General features: G+C 40.3%; 2 protein-coding genes and 1 long non-coding RNA gene across 5 annotated transcripts in view; 1 reads left to right on the forward strand and 2 right to left on the reverse strand.

Moving 5' to 3' along the window:
- The window catches only part of stxbp2 (syntaxin binding protein 2), a 35,297-nt gene extending 32,977 nt beyond the window's left edge, over positions 1–2,320 (reverse strand). For all 3 annotated transcript variants that reach the window (XM_034189979.1, XM_034189980.1, XM_034189978.1), the window contains exon 1: positions 2,221–2,320. In XM_034189979.1, the coding sequence (XP_034045870.1) occupies positions 2,221–2,257 (37 nt within the window). In that variant the 5' untranslated portion in view covers positions 2,258–2,320. The remainder of the gene's footprint in view (positions 1–2,220) is intronic.
- A 4,231-nt stretch (positions 2,321–6,551) lies between these two features.
- On the forward strand, positions 6,552–8,787 carry LOC117527576. Its single transcript, XR_004565564.1, has 2 exons — positions 6,552–6,606; positions 8,491–8,787. It is a non-coding gene; the product is annotated as an uncharacterized LOC117527576 (long non-coding RNA).
- A 61-nt stretch (positions 8,788–8,848) lies between these two features.
- LOC117527575 (protein PET100 homolog, mitochondrial) lies at positions 8,849–19,297 on the reverse strand. Its single transcript, XM_034189981.1, has 4 exons — positions 19,180–19,297; positions 12,734–12,820; positions 12,593–12,625; positions 8,849–8,987 (listed from the first exon to the last, which is right to left on the reverse strand). Exons 1-4 carry the CDS (start codon positions 19,204–19,206, stop codon positions 8,898–8,900), a joined length of 237 nt encoding a protein of 78 aa, XP_034045872.1. The 5' UTR covers positions 19,207–19,297; the 3' UTR covers positions 8,849–8,897.
- Between the last annotated feature and the right edge of the window lie 193 nt (positions 19,298–19,490).

The following is a 19,490-nucleotide window of genomic DNA, read 5'->3' on the forward strand; positions in this document are numbered from 1 at the left end:
GACCTTTACTGACCATCAGAGGTGGTCAGGGGCTATGAATTTACTCATCTGTTTGGGCCTCTCTTCATTCGTTTACATTCATGCAACCCTTTGATTACAACACAGTTCTAATCTCCATAAAATGTTGGTTTACTGAAGTGCCACAGTTTGTGTCGCAGGTAATCTTTACCTCCTCCTAAAACAACCTTTTCTTTGACTTCACTGGAGCTGTTGTACTTAGGGGTTAATGAACAACAAACACCCAATAACGGAGTGTTCTAACGATTTACTGCATAACATTAAGAAGTTGAACGAACATTGTGTCAAATGAAGAACAACATGGAGGTGATGTCATGTTCTTCATGTTTATACTTCCTCATTTACCAGTTCTAGACTCACAGCGTGAACAATACATGAGAAATACGTAGTTAATATTTTCCTCCAGTCACCATATCACAAAATGTGTCAAAGAAAAAGTTATGAGAATGCTAGAATTTTTTATAGTAATTACTATTAAAAAAAAGTTGTATATTTTAATACCCATCACGACAAGTATTAACAATTTTATAAAGAGATGAGATTTAAAAAAAATATATATATAAACAGATCACAAACTGACAACTCGGCTATGGCTGCTTATACAAGAAATGCTGAATGCCACATTAAACACTTGCTCCAATATTAAAATTAACATGGATGTGCACATTTTACAGACAACATATAAATATTCACTTCAGACAAAAGTGAGAGATTAATTTTAAATTGACAAACATAATTTGTCTATGTAACAAACAGCTGAGGTTGAAATTCAATATTGATGAAAATGACTGCACAACTCGGACATTAGTATGAACTTTGAAGCGGTTTGCACTTCATTATGTACTCCAAAGCATTCTGGGATGGTTTACAAAGTTGCAAATTGAAGCAACTTTTATTTTTAACTCCTGTACAAACTTAAACTGACCTTTGTCACCATTTTTGCAGCTTTTACTCAACAACTACATTACTCCATAGAATTCAGTCATAGATGTCCAAACTATACCTTTTTGGAATCTCTATGATCAGATAAATAGTGTGGTATAGTTTTCAATATGATTGGAGCTTTTAATTTTGATTGCTGTGTAATTATTCACTGACCCCTACCTGGCAACGTATTGAAAATTTAAGTGACCAGTCACCTTGTTCAAAGAGGAATGTCTAAGGAGTATTTGTGCCGAATTTGGTGCCTATGTCACCCTTTGAATGATTCTTCTGTAAATATTCTGTTATCTGATGCAATATTAAATTGACAATACAATTAAAAACAACAAATCTTATTTAAAATTCATTGACTTTTTTTTTTTTTTTGCAGGACCACAATGAAAATAAGTCTTGCACTTTTTGTGTTATCCTCAAAATTTTACATGTCCCCGTGCAAATGAGATCCGTGATTCACCCTCACTCACTCATCTTCAACCGCTTATCCAAGATCAGGTTGCAGGGGGCTGGAGCCTATCCCAGCAGTCATAGGGTATGATGCAGGGTACACCCTGGACAGGATGTTAGTCTGTCGCAGGGCCACACATAGACAAAAACACATTCATACCCATACCTACAGAAAATTACTTAACCTGCATGCCCACGAATGTGGGAAGAAGCTGGTGCACCTGGAGAGAACCCACGCAAACATGGGTAGAACATGCAAACTATGCACAGAAAGGCCACATGTGGGAATCGATCTCACGACCTTCTCCCTGTGAGGCGAACCACTAAGCCACCATGCTGCCCAAGTGTCATGTTTATAATTGATAAATAGAGAACCGTTCATTTACTCGTTAAAAATCCGTCAAAACGTAAGATAAAAAAACATTCCAACAGTGTCAAATTACTTCAGAAATAATTATTTCCATTAGCTGTCAACTTCCTTCTTAACGTTAGCTGACAGCACAGTTAATTATCAGTCACTAACACTTATATGTCCAATATGTCCATGTGAGTAACCCTCCATTTTATATCGATACTATTACCATCAACATAATACCCACCACACGCGGAGGAAAGGAAAATACCATATTTCAAAAACTTTGATTAATTTCACAGGTGGTTAAAGCTAGCATGGTAAGCAGGGAGCACAACAGGAAGAAAACGCGAAGAGTCGACAAAAAAGTATATCCTAACACAGCTAAGCGCTAATTTAACACGAGTGCTGAATAAACATCTACATTAGTAATTTAAACTTTTAAAAATGAGTATGTCACTTACTTTCTCCCACCACAGCTTTAAGTCCGCTCGGTGCCATCTCAGCAGTCTGTTGCTGGCTGCTCACTTCCTTGTTGCATTCGTCACGGCTGAAGAACACAACTTTTAACAGAGAAACACTGCCACCTAATGTCTACTAATGTTACTGCAAGAACATACCCGAAGTGGCGTTCACAATAAATACAATTGTTTTTGTGATTAATTATATTGGGATGTAACTAAATATATAACGTATGACACCTGATCAAAAAAAGACACTGTTTTATTACTGCTGCTGCAGTTTGCGCTTGCAAATTGCACCAGGACTGGGCAATTTGTAACAACGCTTTTCAATCGCATGAACACAAAAGATCTTTTTTACATGTGCCTGCCCGATTAATCAATCAATCAATCAACTTTTTTCTTATATAGCGCCAAATCACAACAAACAGTTGCCCCAAGGCGCTCCATATTGTAAGGCAAGGCCATACAATAATTATGAAAAACCCCAACGGTCAAAACGACCCCCTATGAGCAAGCACTTGGCCACAGTGGGAAGGAAAAACTCCCTTTTAACAGGAAGAAACCTCCAGCAGAACCAGGCTCAGGGAGGGGCAGTCTTCTGCTGAGACTGGTTGGGGCTGAGGGAAAGAACCAGGAAAAAGACATGCCGAGAAGGGGGGCAGAGATCGAACACTAATGATTAAATGCAGTGATGCATACGGAGCAAAAAGAGAAAGAAACAGTGCATCATGGGAACCCCCCCACAGTCTACGTCTAAAGCAACATAACCAAGGGATGGTCCAGGGTCACCCGATCCAGCCCTAACTATAAGCCTTAGCGAAAAGGAAAGTTTTAAGCCTAATCTTAAAAGTAGAGAGGGTATCTGTCTCCCTGATCTGAATTGGGAGCTGGTTCCACAGGAGAGGAGCCTGAAAGCTGAAGGCTCTGCTTCCCATTCTACTCTTACAAACCCTAGGAACTACAAGTAAGCCCGCAGTCTGAGAGCGAAGCGCTCTAATGGGGTAATATGATACTACGAGGTCCCTAAGATAAGATGGGACCTGATTATTCAAAACCTTATAAGTAAGAAGAAGAATTTTAAATTCTATTCTAGAATTAACAGGAAGCCAATGAAGAGAGGCCAACACGGGTGAGATATGCTCTCTCCTGCTAGTCCCCGTCAGTACTCTAGCTGCAGCATTCTGAACCAACTGAAGGCTTTTTAGGGAACTTTTAGGACAACCTGATAATAATGAATTACAATAGTCCAGCCTAGAGGAAATAAATGCATGAATTAGTTTTTCAGCATCACTCTGAGACATATCCATATTAATAGACATATCCAATATACATATTAAATAGACATATCCCACCATTAACAACATTCCCATTTAAACATAAATAAATGAATGACTCTAAATGATGTTATATATCAATATGGCCCAAAAAAGAAGGTTCACTGATCTTCAACCTTAGAGCTGCATATGCAGTAATAGAGTTGCTGGGTGATATATATAAACATGTAAAAAATTAGGTATTTTGCAATGGTTATAACCCTGATGGTGTAGAAGATGCCCAGAATAAACTGGAATCCAAATGTCAAGAGTTCAGAGTTCAATACATTTCTTAATAACAATAAATTGTCCTTACATTTTGCTTTGTTTACAACAGCTTCAATACAACACACCACAACAACACACAGATGAGGCGAGTCCAGCTGGCCACTTTTCACTGCCAAATATATTTGAGGGTATCATCTCTATGAGTCTTGGAATAATGTCATCACTTTGCCTTGATGTTCAGGTGTTGGTTACATGCAGTTGGTGTGAATCCACAGCTCAAGTGTCTGGACAAGCTAAGCAGAGCTGTCTGAGATATGAATACTGACAAAGACATTCACTATGATTTATGAATGCTCATTCTTAACCACGTGACATTAACTATTAGCCTAGGGATTCTGTTTTAAATTCTGCATTTGTTGAAATCTGCATATAAATGACTGGATGACATTCAGGCAATTTGAAACAATCCAGTCTGAAAACGGAGTAACACTGTATCTGTAAAAAGGGGCGTTAAATACATATTCTGCAATAACTTGGTAAAAGGTTGACCTTCAAAGTAAGATAGTGTTGGTCACAACAGAGTAAGATTTCATTTAGATAACCAGAGCCAACAGTAGTCACGTTGCTATGAAGTTATTTCAGGAAACTTTGAATTCTGTAATTCAATTCAATCAATTTTTTTTTTATATAGCGCCAAATCACAACAAACAGTTGCCCCAAGGCGCTTTATATTGCAAGGCAAGGCCATACAATAATTATGTAAAACCCCAACAGTCAAAACGACCCCCTGTGAGCAAGCACTTGGCTACAGTGGGAAGGAAAAACTCCCTTTTAACAGGAAGAAACCTCCAGCAGAACCAGGCTCAGGGAGGGGCAGTCTTCTGCTGGGACTGGTTGGGGCTGAGGGAGAGAACCAGGAAAAAGACATGCTGTGGAGGGGAGCAGAGATCGATCACTAATGATTAAATGCAGAGTGGTGCATACAGAGCAATAAGAGAAAGAAACAGTGCATCATGGGAACCCCCCAGCAGTCTACGTCTATAGCAGCATAACTAAGGGATGGTTCAGGGTCACCTGATCCAGCCCTAACTATAAGCTTTAGCAGAAAGGAAAGTTTTAAGCCTAATCTTAAAAGTAGAGAGGGTGTCTGTCTCCCTGATCTGAATTGGGAGCTGGTTCCACAGGAGAGGAGCCTGAAAGCTGAAGGCTCTGCCTCCCATTCTACTCTTACAAACCCTAGGAACTACAAGTAAGCCTGCAGTCTGAGAGCGAAGTGCTCTATTGGGGTGATATGGTACTACGAGGTCCCCAAGATAAGATGGGACCTAATTATTCAAAACCTTATAAGTAAGAAGAAGAATTTTAAATTCTATTCTAGAATTAACAGGAAGCCAATGAAGAGAGGCCAATATGGGTGAGATATGCTCTATATGCTAATTCTTGATAACTACACTGTTTAGGGTGACACAAAAAAGTCAAAGTTATGATATAAATTTATTTTCATTACCAATCATTTTTAACTGCCTAATGTTATTGAGTTATGTGCTAATAATTGCAAAGCCTGTGGGAAAAGACTATTTCACTTTGTACGTGGGTCAAAAATGAAAGTTGTTTACATTTTGTTGAAAAGGGATGTAAATTAACAGTTAAGCTCATGGGATACTTCAAAAAAAAAAAAAAAAAAAAAAGGAATAGTTTGCACCATCTGCTATGCTTAAGGTATCATATGCCAAAACAGCCAATGGACATTGACCTTGTTCACACTTTACTTTGGAGACAAAGCCAATCAATGTCACAATTAACCTTTTAAAAACCTATTAGCGACAACAATAATTTTCATAACTTTTCTCCAAGAGTGGACAACTCCTACTTTTAACTCTGGCACATATACATTCTATGTTACAAACTGAAATTCAATTTATTTACACATTTGATTTTGGAGGAAGAAACCTTGAGCAGCTCAGACTCAGACAAAACAGAAGGCACAACAGATATTTGACAGAAGATGAAATAAAAAATAAATTACACACACACACACACTGCATCCTGAAAGTATTCCCAGCGCTTCACTTTTTCCATATTTTGTTACAGCCTTATTACAAAAAGGAGTAAATAAATTTTTATTCCCTCAAAATTCTACTCAGAACACCCCACAATGACATGATTTTTTTTCTTTGCAAATTTATTGAAATACAAATCACACGTACATAAGTATTCACAGCCTTTCCTCAATACTTTGTTGATGCTCCTTTGGCAGCAATTACAGCCTCAGGTCAGTTCAATCTTTGTCGCATCACACCAGAGAATTTTGTTTCTCATGGTCTGAGAGGTGCCTTTTGGAAAACTTCAGGCAGGCTGCCACGTGCCTTTTACTAAGGAATGACTTCCATCTGACCACTCTACCATACATATCTGATTGGTGGATTGCTGAAGATTGTTGTCCTTCTAGAAGGTTCTCCTCTCTCCACAGAGGAATGCTGGAGCTCTGACATCTGACCATCATGTTCTTGGTCACCTCCCTGGCTAAGGCCCCTCCCCCGATTGCTCATTTTAAATGGCAGCCAGCTCTAGGAAGAGTCCTGGTGGACCTGAACTTCTTCCATTTACGGATGATGGAAACCACTGTGCTCACTGGGACCTTCAAAGCAGCAAAAATGGTTCTGTACTCTTCTGTACTGTTGTGCCTCAAGACAATCCTCTCGGAGGTCTACAGACATGCATGTTCTTCCTGTGTTTGTGTGTGGGCTCCCTCCAGGTGCTTCGGCTTCCTCACACATCCAAAGATATGCTGGTTTGGTGGATTGGAAAATTTAAATTGTCCGTAGGTGTACGTGCAGGTGTGAATGTGTTTCTTTGTCTATACGTGGCCCTGCGGCAGACTGCCATCCTGTCCAGGGTGTACCCTGCCTCACGCCCTGTGAGTGCCTGGATAGGCCCCAGCCACCCGCAACCCGATCTTTGATAAGCGGCTGAAGATGAGTGTGCATGTTACAGCCTTTTTCCAAAATGGATGAAATTCATTTTTTTTTCCTTCAAATTTGACACACAATACCCCATAATGATGTGAAAAGGTCTTTTCAGATTTTTGCAAATTTATGAAAACAAACAAAAAAAATAAAACTAGAGCACCATGCACATAAAGTGCAAACCTCTGTCAACACTAGTTTCCAATTCCACATTTTAGTTTGGAACACCTGAATCAAAGATTTTTTTTCAACTTTTTCAGTTGCTGGATCCTTCTTCAGATATTTTTAACAGACCACTGGTTATCTTTGTTATGCACAATTTGTCATTTCTTTTTGGCACTTGGATTCTGACTGATAACAGGAAGACAAACAGGCATAAAATTGGAACCTCCATCCAATTTTGGTGGTGTAGGCAAATCCATAAGAGAAACATGAGAGTGATTAAGGCACTTTTGATTGAGATATAATGCAAAATGTACACAAAATGGGCTTTCCAATATTAAATTCAAATGTACATAAAATCCACAATCAGGATTAGAACCGGATCAAACTTTGACAGGCAATAGTGAGTGTCAGTCTGCACCTCACTTAAAAATATGAGCGTGCTTGGGGCACATTTGATTAAGATATAATATAAAATATACATTAAATGAGGTTTTCAATGTTAAATTTAAATGGCCACAAAATCTGTAATCCAGATCAAACTTTGTCAGTCGATAAAGGATACCATCCTACATAACGCTCTCAAATATGAAATTTGATCTTTTTTACAGTTATGAATTTTTGAAAATTCATTCAATGTTAAAGGATAGGGATTGTTCAAATTTTGCAATTTTTCCTGACTCTGACCTTGAAAACTAAATCAGTTCTTGCCTACCAGGATATGAATCTTAAATAAAAATTTCATCATGATATATGAAGAACTGTGGCCTCCAGGCTGTTCACAATCAAACAGCCAAACAAACAGGGGTGAAAACATAATCTCCTCTACCTTCATTGGCAGAGGTAATTACATGGGGTTATCATACATTTGTGTTGGCCATTTTATGATGACACTGGCTTACCAGTGTTTAGTAACCTTAGGTGGTAATGATTAGGTAAAATCTGGTTGTGCCCCATAATGGTAGGATCCTACCATTATGGGGCACAACCAGATTTTTTTATGTCGACATAAAAAAAAGTTTTCAGCAACACTGCCAGAATAGTTTACATGTGAGTGCAGCCACAGGCAGCCAACTCCAAAAAAGTTAATCAAGTGATGCAGTGCTCTTCCCAAAAGCATTATGGTTGATTAGGTGAGTCACATTTAGTCATACCAGGTAAAAAGATATCCTGCTGCTTCAGGGTACCAAACAATAAACCTTAAATCAAACCACCTTAACCCCTCTAACCTTTAAACCAAAGGTGAAGCTGTTCCATGTTACTATAAAGCAATTTACATGAAGAGAGCACATTTAATATTTTTTGCCTCTGACATGCTAAGAACCACCATGTGCATAAAATAGTCTCTAAAAATAAATAAAAACGTATTGATACAATGATAACTTTTCACATTTTATTTGGGGCAGCACAGTGGCTTAGTGGTTAGGACTGTTACCTCACAGCAAGAAGGTTGTGGGTTCGCTTCCCACCTGGGGCCTTTCTGTGTGGAATTTGCATGTTCTCCCCATGTTTGCGTGGGTTCCCTCCGGCTTCCTCCCACATCCAAAGACATGCAGGTTAGGTGTATCAGAAACTTTAAATTGACCGTAGGTCGTGTGAAGGTGTTTATTTGTCTATGTGTGGGCCTGCGACAGGCTTGCATCCTGTCCAGGGTGTACCCCGCCTTATGCCCTATGACTGCTGGGATAGGCTTCAGTCCCCCCGTGACCCTTAACTGGAGTACGCAGGTAAAGAAAATGAATGGATGTTTTATTTTTCAACAGGAACACAAGAGGGAAATTAAAGCTTTAAAAGTTTATCCAAAACAAATGTTAAGATGAACTATGTTAACCTACATGTAAATTACTCAATTTGTACATTTGATAAGGCATGAGAGAAAAAAAAAACACACTTGGAGGCGGGAAAACAGCACACCCTTGTGGTGTGTAACCATAGCACACATTTAGCTCTCCAGTCTAACTACCAAACACAATGCTCACACTTCTGTCATGTTTCCAACACTTAACCCTCAACTCTCAGAGTCCACTCCCATCTTTTTTAATCGCCGCTTCTCCCGACGAATTCGCAGTTGCTCATGAAACTCTTCCATCTCTTTCCTCTGTAAAGAAACATAATCATATCCACCTGATCACCATGTTAAAAGACACGATATAATCAATCAACTGCAACAGTTAGTCCAGATCACTGTGTCATTCCGTGGGAATTGAATGCCAAAAATGATTTTATTATTTAAATAGCATCAATAGGGTATCAATAAGAAAAAAACATGGGTGGCAATTTTACTTCTGCAATTTTGTGTTTTTATGCCAGAATACATGGCAACGACATCATTTTCATCATTTTAACACTTCGACATCAGAAATGAAACTATGTTTCTTGAGATAAACATTCATTCTTGAGCAAATATCTGCAGGAAACACCTAATAAATGACAGGTGATTTTGCTATAGAACTGCTTACCTTTGTGTGGCATATATGGAAAATAATTTAAAAATTTGAGGTTTTATTAACTAAAACTGAAGGACTTGATCTAGCATTCATGATCGTTTCAGTCCCTGTTTTCTTCTGAGGCATTACATTCACCAGAATGGTTTCAAATGCATTTCTGGCTGGCATATGTTTGATGTGGATAAAATGTTAGTCCTAAACATGTCAAATATCCTATCTTTAGTCATTTAATTTTTCATTGGAGAAGTCATGAAAGGTATGCAATTTATTTTTATTATTATTATTATTAGTAGTAGTAGTATTGCTTGATGAGATCAGGTTATGTGTAAAAGTGGGAATGGATGAGATTATTAGGACACAAATAAAAAAAAAAAACTGGTATTTGTCATATTTTGGGTTATTGGCTTCACATTTTACCATGTTCATGTGTTAATTAAATGCATGAATATTTTCACAGCTTTAATTGGCCCATGGAAGGTAAGGATGTTGCTAACCTGATGGCACTGATGAAGTAAATGCAGACTTGTTTCTTGTTTCAGGAAGAGTCCACCTGGGTTTTGAAGCTGTATCATTTTGTATTATAGCTCAGTGAGAAAACAAGCCAGTGACAATGGACAAAACACAGACTTGTATCATTTGTGACAAAGGTGACCAGAAGGCACAGTCTTTAGTAAAGAACCCATCATCAGATTCTGTTATCAACCTTAAGGATTTTGCTCAGAGACGGGTGAACTATGGTGAGACAAAGTGTGCACCACTTGCTGAAAAACTTTCAAATCTTACATCCTCCAAACTAGCGCAAGTGCACTATCACAAAGAATGTCAAAAAGTTATAGTCCATAAAGGTATGCTGCAGAGAGCTGAAAAAAGGTTCAATGAATCATTGTCAAGTGACTCACATGTTTGTCCAGCAAAAGTTGGCCATCCATCTTCAACGGACAAGGACGTTTCTGCCATTGGACGAGCTCAGAGAAGCACCCGAACTGAACCAAAAAGCAGGTCATCTGCATTTCTTTGTGACAATCCCTATGATGCTTTTTGCATCTTGTCCAAACTGATTTCATGGGGATGAGGTTTATGGTAGAAGTTCATGTGTCACACTTTCTGAACTCCGATGGGAGCTTTTCAAGGTTAAAAATTTGGAAGGGGAAAAACTTCCTCCAACACTAGGCACTCTCAAACCACATATACAGCGTGCCAATTTCATGTCCAAGAGAGATAAAAGCTATGGGGAACCAAAACCTAACAGTTTGATCCCAGAGGGCAATGGATGGAAGATTGATGAGGATGGGAACCTTGTTCCAGTACAATGTCTTTAAAACCCAGCTCCACGTGCTGTACTGGAGCTAGTGAAATGTGGATGCAAAGGTTCATGCAAACAAAAAGTGAACTGTTCATGCCACAAGAATAACCTACCATGCACAGCACTGTGCAAATGTCAGGACTGTGACAACTTTGAAAACTACCATGTGTGCCATGATGATGATGTTTGAAAATTTGCTTCACTCAATTGACAATTTCAATGGGAGAATTTATGTATGTTTTGGTGAATAAAATTGAAATTATACAAGATATTGACTTGATAGTTGGTGAACCACTCACAGGTAGCAGGAGCTAAGTGCTTGGGAGATTTCATAAATTTCCAGTGAATAGTTTTTGAGAAATTATCATTTATAACAAATGGTCATGCCAGAAATCAATATCAAACCCGAAAGATGGGCATGCATATTAGGACGTCCAAAACCCCCCACAAAATACTTCAAAGTAAAATTGCCACCCAAACTTTTCTGAATATTGACACCCATAGCAACTATCTTAAACAAAAAATAAAAAAAACAAAAACAAAATCACTTTTGGCACTGATTTCGCACGGGCTCCAACATTACTTACATGGGCTACCCTACTAAGTACCTCCAAATCATTTTTGATTTTAATTCACAAAGTTTATTTTACCCATCACTCAAAACAAATTGTATTCACATTTTTAACAGTTTGTCAATTAATCTGTCATGTTGTTTCAGACATTAGAAAAAGAACTGACGCCGATGTGATGCAATTACACAGTATTAGATCTCCTTGACAACAGTGAAGCACAAACCTGATAAGATCACACATGGTCAATGAGTTAATTATAGAAATCCACATTTAAACAAAATTTTTTAGACTTCTTTCCGCAAGGTTCAACTGAAACCTAATAAGTTTTAAGTTATTTTTAGAGGACAGTAACTAAGTTTTGAAATTTATAGAGAAATTTCAATGAGTGAGGGGCCCATAAAGCCTCATGAACTACTGGCCACACTCCAAACTCGTTTCTTGAACCAAGACTGCCACCTTCTGGTCTTCAAAATGTACAGCAAAGCTCTGAACATCATTTTGAACTTTGCTGATGCAAACAACAATATATACACACACATATATAATTTTATACATTTGTGTGCATTTAATGTTTTTTAATATATAATGCATATACTGTATACATTTTTCTAATTTCAATACATTTAAAAAGTGTGGAAGTAGAAATGTCCATTATTGGTTTGTGTTTGACTCCACTCCATCAATGCGTATCCCAAATACATGTGAACAGTCGACCTTCCTCGATCAGTGATCAAACAGACCACAACCTTAATTGTTAGCAATATGGTTCTTGTGTCTGTGTTGTAACTCCTCCACAATGACATGTCATTTACTGAGAAACTGACAAAATGACCAAAAACAACAACTAACCCCAAAAAAAGACCAAAGAGGTGAGTAAGGAGAAACAGGTTCAAATCAGAAATAAAATAAAATAATAAATCATACAAAACCACATTCTCCTTGTAGTCAGACAAAACAATTTACCTAGCAACAGCTTATATTTTACATTTCCACAAGTGTTCATCATGAAAAATTTCAGTCTTAGTCTGTCTCCAAAATGTTTCAGATACAATGTGGTCTCTGAAATGTTAGTATACAAAGAAACCATAGATGGGAATAAGATTTTCAGACAAATCCAATTATCTGAAGCAAAACGCGGGACACCAGAAATGGACAGATATATACACACGAATTACATGAATTTAATTAAAATAAATATCCTGGCTCGCTTGACTAACTTTTTTGTTGAAAGTTTAGATTTGGAAAGTTCAAATTTGGTCTTTTATCAATATACTAATGGGATAAAAACATTTAAAAAAAGCTGCATTTATGTGGTACTAAGTTGTTTCCTTACTATGCACAATACTACCCACATATTTGTAGTAATTATATGGACACTTACACGCAGTTCCATGTCAGGTGGGAACAATTCCCTCTAGATATCATAAAAAAAAAAGTGTCAGCAGAGAGGAACAAAACAGCCATAATAATATGAAACTGCAGTGAACTAATAGCTCAACGAATAAACAAAAGCATTAATGACCTTTGTCTTGTTTACGTATTCTTCAAAGAACTGAGGTTGGTTTGCGACCCAGAACATGCCCACAGGAAAGGACAGATACAGCACCATCTGTTAAGAAGAAGAAGAAGAAAAAACTAATTGATGAAGGTAGTAAGACTTATGAGGGTAAAACTAGTCATTTGCTCAAGACAAAACAGACCAGCTGACTGATGAAGGTGGTAAAACTCATCTGCTCAAGACAAACCAGACCAGCTGACTGATGAAGGTGGTAAAACTAGTCATCTGCTCAGGACAAAACAGACCTGCTGACTGGTGAAGGTGGTAAAACTAGTCATCTGCTCAGGACAAAACAGACCATCTGACTGATGAAGGTGGTAAAACTCATCTGCTCAAGACAAACCAGACCAGCTGACTGATGAAGGTGGTAAAACTAGTCATCTGCTCAGGACAAAACAGACCTGCTGACTGGTGAAGGTGGTAAAACTAGTCATCTGCTCACGACAAAACAGACCTGCAGACTGGTGAATGTGGTAAAACTAGTCATCTGCTCAGGACAAAACAGACCAGCTGACTGGTGAAGGTGGTAAAACTAGTCATCTGCTCAAGACAAAACATACCAGCTGACTGGTGAAGGTGGTAAAACTAGTCATCTGCTCAGGACAAACCAGACCTGCTGACTGGTGAAGGTGGTAAAACTAGTCATCTGCTCAGGACAAAACAGACCAGCTGACTGATGAAGGTGGTAAAAGTAATCATCTGCTCAAGACAAAACAGACCAGCTGACTGATGAAGGTGGTAAAACTCATCTGCTCAAGACAAACCAGACCAGCTGACTGATGAAGGTGGTAAAACTAGTCATCTGCTCAGGACAAAACAGACCAGCAGACTGGTGAAGGTGGTAAAACTAGTCATCTGCTCAAGACAAAACATACCAGCTGACTGGTGAAGGTGGTAAAACTAGTCATCTGCTCAGGACAAAACAGACCAGCTGACTGGTGAAGGTGGTAAAACTAGTCATCTGCTCAAGACAAAACATACCAGCTGACTGGTGAAGGTGGTAAAACTAGTCATCTGCTCAGAACAAAACAGACCAGCTGACTGGTGAAGGTGGTAAAAGTAATCATCTGCTCAAGACAAAACAGACCAGCTGACTGATGAAGGTGGTAAAACTCATCTGCTCAAGACAAACCAGACCAGCTGACTGATGAAGGTGGTAAAACTAGTCATCTGCTCAGGACAAAACAGACCAGCTGACTGATGAAGGTGGTAAAAGTAATCATCTGCTCAAGACAAAACAGACCAGCTGACTGATGAAGGTGGTAAAACTCATCTGCTCAAGACAAACCAGACCAGCTGACTGATGAAGGTGGTAAAACTAGTCATCTGCTCAGGACAAAACAGACCAGCAGACTGGTGAAGGTGGTAAAACTAGTCATCTGCTCAAGACAAAACATACCAGCTGACTGGTGAAGGTGGTAAAACTAGTCATCTGCTCAGGACAAAACAGACCAGCTGACTGGTGAAGGTGGTAAAACTAGTCATCTGCTCAAGACAAAACATACCAGCTGACTGGTGAAGGTGGTAAAACTAGTCATCTGCTCAGGACAAAACAGACCAGCTGACTGGTGAAGGTGGTAAAACTAGTCATCTGCTCAAGACAAAACATACCAGCTGACTGGTGAAGGTGGTAAAACTAGTCATCTGCTCATGACAAAACAGACCAGCGGACTGAAGGTGGTAAAACTAGTCATCTGCTCATGACAAAACAGACCAGTGGACTGATGAAGGTGGTAAAACTAGTCATCTGCTCAAGACAAAACAGACCTGCTGACTGGTGAAGGTGGTAAAACTAGTCATCTGCTCAGGACAAAACAGACCAGCTGACTGATGAAGGTGGTAAAACTCATCTGCTCAAGACAAACCAGACCAGCTGACTGATGAAGGTGGTAAAACTAGTCATCTGCTCAGGACAAAACAGACCAGCTGACTGAAGGTGGTAAAACTAGCCATCTGCTCAGGACAAACCAGACCAGAGGACTGATGAAGGTGGTAAAACTAGCTATCTGCTCACGACAAACCAGACCTGCTGACTGGTGAAGGTAGTAAAACTCGTCATCTGCTCAGGACAAAACAGACCAGCTGACTGATGAAGGTGGTAAAACTAGTCATCTGCTCAAGACAAACCAGACCAGCTGACTGATGAAGGTGGTAAAACTAGTCATCTGCTCAGGACAAAACAGACCAGTGGACTGAAGGTGGTAAAACTAGTTATCTGCTCATGACAAACCAGACCTGCTGACTGGTGAAGGTGGTAAAACTAGTCATCTGCTCAGGACAAAACAGACCAGCTGACTGGTGAAGGTGGTAAAACTAGTCATCTGCTCAGGACAAACCAGACCAGCTGACTGATGAAGGTGGTAAAACTCATCTGCTCAAGACAAACCAGACCAGCTGACTGATGAAGGTGGTAAAATTAGTCATCTGCTCAGGACAAAACAGACCAGTGGACTGATGAAGGTGGTAAAATTAGTCATCTGCTCAGGACAAAACATACCAGCTGACTGGTGAAGGTGGTAAAACTAGTCATCTGCTCAGGACAAAACAGACCAGCTGACTGGTGAAGGTGGTAAAACTAGTCATCTGCTCAAGACAAAACATACCAGCTGACTGGTGAAGGTGGTAAAACTAGTCATCTGCTCAGAACAAAACAGACCAGCTGACTGGTGAAGGTGGTAAAAGTAATCATCTGCTCAAGACAAAACAGACCAGCTGACTGATGAAGGTGGTAAAACTCATCTGCTCAAGACAAACCAGACCAGCTGACTGATGAAGGTGGTAAAACTAGTCATCTGCTCAGGACAAAACAGACCAGCTGACTGATGAAGGTGGTAAAAGTAATCATCTGCTCAAGACAAAACAGACCAGCTGACTGATGAAGGTGGTAAAACTCATCTGCTCAAGACAAACCAGACCAGCTGACTGATGAAGGTGGTAAAACTAGTCATCTGCTCAGGACAAAACAGACCAGCAGACTGGTGAAGGTGGTAAAACTAGTCATCTGCTCAAGACAAAACATACCAGCTGACTGGTGAAGGTGGTAAAACTAGTCATCTGCTCAGGACAAAACAGACCAGCTGACTGGTGAAGGTGGTAAAACTAGTCATCTGCTCAAGACAAAACATACCAGCTGACTGGTGAAGGTGGTAAAACTAGTCATCTGCTCAGGACAAAACAGACCAGCTGACTGGTGAAGGTGGTAAAACTAGTCATCTGCTCAAGACAAAACATACCAGCTGACTGGTGAAGGTGGTAAAACTAGTCATCTGCTCATGACAAAACAGCCCAGCGGACTGAAGGTGGTAAAACTAGTCATCTGCTCATGACAAAACAGACCAGCGGACTGAAGGTGGTAAAACTAGTCATCTGCTCATGACAAAACAGACCAGTGGACTGATGAAGGTGGTAAAACTAGTCATCTGCTCAAGACAAAACAGACCTGCTGACTGGTGAAGGTGGTAAAACTAGTCATCTGCTCAGGACAAAACAGACCAGCTGACTGATGAAGGTGGTAAAACTCATCTGCTCAAGACAAACCAGACCAGCTGACTGATGAAGGTGGTAAAACTAGTCATCTGCTCAGGACAAAACAGACCAGCTGACTGAAGGTGGTAAAACTAGCCATCTGCTCAGGACAAACCAGACCAGAGGACTGATGAAGGTGGTAAAACTAGCTATCTGCTCACGACAAACCAGACCTGCTGACTGGTGAAGGTAGTAAAACTCGTCATCTGCTCAGGACAAAACAGACCAGCTGACTGATGAAGGTGGTAAAACTAGTCATCTGCTCAAGACAAACCAGACCAGCTGACTGATGAAGGTGGTAAAACTAGTCATCTGCTCAGGACAAAACAGACCAGTGGACTGAAGGTGGTAAAACTAGTTATCTGCTCATGACAAACCAGACCTGCTGACTGGTGAAGGTGGTAAAACTAGTCATCTGCTCAGGACAAAACAGACCAGCTGACTGGTGAAGGTGGTAAAACTAGTCATCTGCTCAGGACAAACCAGACCAGCTGACTGATGAAGGTGGTAAAACTCATCTGCTCAAGACAAACCAGACCAGCTGACTGATGAAGGTGGTAAAATTAGTCATCTGCTCAGGACAAAACAGACCAGTGGACTGATGAAGGTGGTAAAATTAGTCATCTGCTCAGGACAAAACATACCAGCTGACTGGTGAAGGTGGTAAAACTAGTCATCTGCTCAGGACAAAACAGACCAGCTGACTGGTGAAGGTGGTAAAACTAGTCATCTGCTCAAGACAAAACATACCAGCTGACTGGTGAAGGTGGTAAAACTAGTCATCTGCTCAGAACAAAACAGACCAGCTGACTGGTGAAGGTGGTAAAAGTAATCATCTGCTCAAGACAAAACAGACCAGCTGACTGATGAAGGTGGTAAAACTCATCTGCTCAAGACAAACCAGACCAGCTGACTGATGAAGGTGGTAAAACTAGTCATCTGCTCAGGACAAAACAGACCAGCTGACTGATGAAGGTGGTAAAAGTAATCATCTGCTCAAGACAAAACAGACCAGCTGACTGATGAAGGTGGTAAAACTCATCTGCTCAAGACAAACCAGACCAGCTGACTGATGAAGGTGGTAAAACTAGTCATCTGCTCAGGACAAAACAGACCAGCACACTGGTGAAGGTGGTAAAACTAGTCATCTGCTCAAGACAAAACATACCAGCTGACTGGTGAAGGTGGTAAAACTAGTCATCTGCTCAGGACAAAACAGACCAGCTGACTGGTGAAGGTGGTAAAACTAGTCATCTGCTCAAGACAAAACATACCAGCTGACTGGTGAAGGTGGTAAAACTAGTCATCTGCTCAGGACAAAACAGACCAGCTGACTGGTGAAGGTGGTAAAACTAGTCATCTGCTCAAGACAAAACATACCAGCTGACTGGTGAAGGTGGTAAAACTAGTCATCTGCTCATGACAAAACAGCCCAGCGGACTGAAGGTGGTAAAACTAGTCATCTGCTCATGACAAAACAGACCAGTGGACTGATGAAGGTGGTAAAACTAGTCATCTGCTCAAGACAAAACAGACCTGCTGACTGGTGAAGGTGGTAAAACTAGTCATCTGCTCAGGACAAAACAGACCAGCTGACTGATGAAGGTGGTAAAACTCATCTGCTCAAGACAAACCAGACCAGCTGACTGATGAAGGTGGTAAAACTAGTCATCTACTCAGGACAAAACAGACCAGCTGACTGAAGGTGGTAAAACTAGCCATCTGCTCAGGACAAACCAGACCAGAGGACTGATGAAGGTGGTAAAACTAGCTATTTGCTCACGACAAACCAGACCTGCTGACTGGTGAAGGTGGTAAAACTAGTCATCGGCTCAGGACAAAACAGACCAGCAGACTGGTGAAGGTGGTAAAACTAGTCATCTGCCCAGGACAAAACAGACCTGCTGATTGGTGAAGGTAGTAAAACTCGTCATCTGCTCAGGACAAAACAGACCAGCTGACTGATGAAGGTGGTAAAACTAGTCATCTGCTCAAGACAAACCAGACCAGCTGACTGATGAAGGTGGTAAAACTAGTCATCTGCTCAGGACAAAACAGACCAGTGGACTGAAGGTGGTAAAACTAGTCATCTGCTCATGACAAACCAGACCTGCTGACTGGTGAAGGTGGTAAAACTAGTCATCTGCTCAGGACAAAACAGACCAGCTGACTGGTGAAGGTGGTAAAACTAGTCATCTGCTCAGGACAAACCAGACCAGCTGACTGATGAAGGTGGTAAAACTTATCTGCTCAAGACAAACCAGACCAGCTGACTGATGAAGGTGGTAAAATTAGTCATCTGCTCAGGACAAAACAGACCAGTGGACTGATGAAGGTGGTAAAATTAGTCATCTGCTCAGGACAAAACAGACCAGTGGACTGAAGGTGGTAAAACTAGTCATCTGCTCAGGACAAAACAGACCTGCTGACTGGTGAAGGTGGTAAAACTAGTCATCTGCTCAGGACAAAACAGACCAGCTGACTGGTGAAGGTGGTAAAACTAGTCATCTGCTCAGGACAAAACAGACCAGCTGACTGGTGAAGGTGGTAAAACTAGTCATCTGCTCAGGACAAAACAGACCAGCTGACTGGTGAAGGTGGTAAAACTAGTCATCTGCTCAGGACAAAACAGACCAGCGGACTGAAGGTGGTAAAACTAGTCATCTGCTCAGGACAAAACAGACCAGTGGACTGAAGGTGGTAAAACTCGTCATCTGCTCAAGACAAAACAAGACCAGCGGACTGAAGGTCGGACAGCTACAGTTAGCTGTTATGCTATCTGCAGCCACAGTAAGTAACAGACATGTTTATCCTCACACCTGAGAATGGTACACATGAAATAGCAATGATTATTTATCCGGAACGCTTGCATTTAACATACTTACTCGAAATATCTCTAGCTTTACGCCCATGTTTAAACCAAATATATGAACCTCACACACACAAAAGAAAGACTACGTCTTCCGGGTTCATCCATGGGTTCATCCAAGTGCCAATCACATTCGACCTACAACGCATGCGCTGTAGGTGCAAAAGTTTTTTTTTTTGCATGTCTACTTACTCATTATCCACTGAGGGGCGCTGCAGCTCAATTTGACTGCCAGAGAGAGCAGCGAGAACAACTATTTTCTAATCTTCATGCTTCTGAAATCATATATGGACAAAACGGGAAATATGTATTTTTGTAAATGAATTT

This window comes from Thalassophryne amazonica, chromosome 16 (assembly GCF_902500255.1).
Source record: "Thalassophryne amazonica chromosome 16, fThaAma1.1, whole genome shotgun sequence".
Classification (NCBI taxonomy): Eukaryota; Metazoa; Chordata; class Actinopteri; order Batrachoidiformes; family Batrachoididae; genus Thalassophryne; species Thalassophryne amazonica.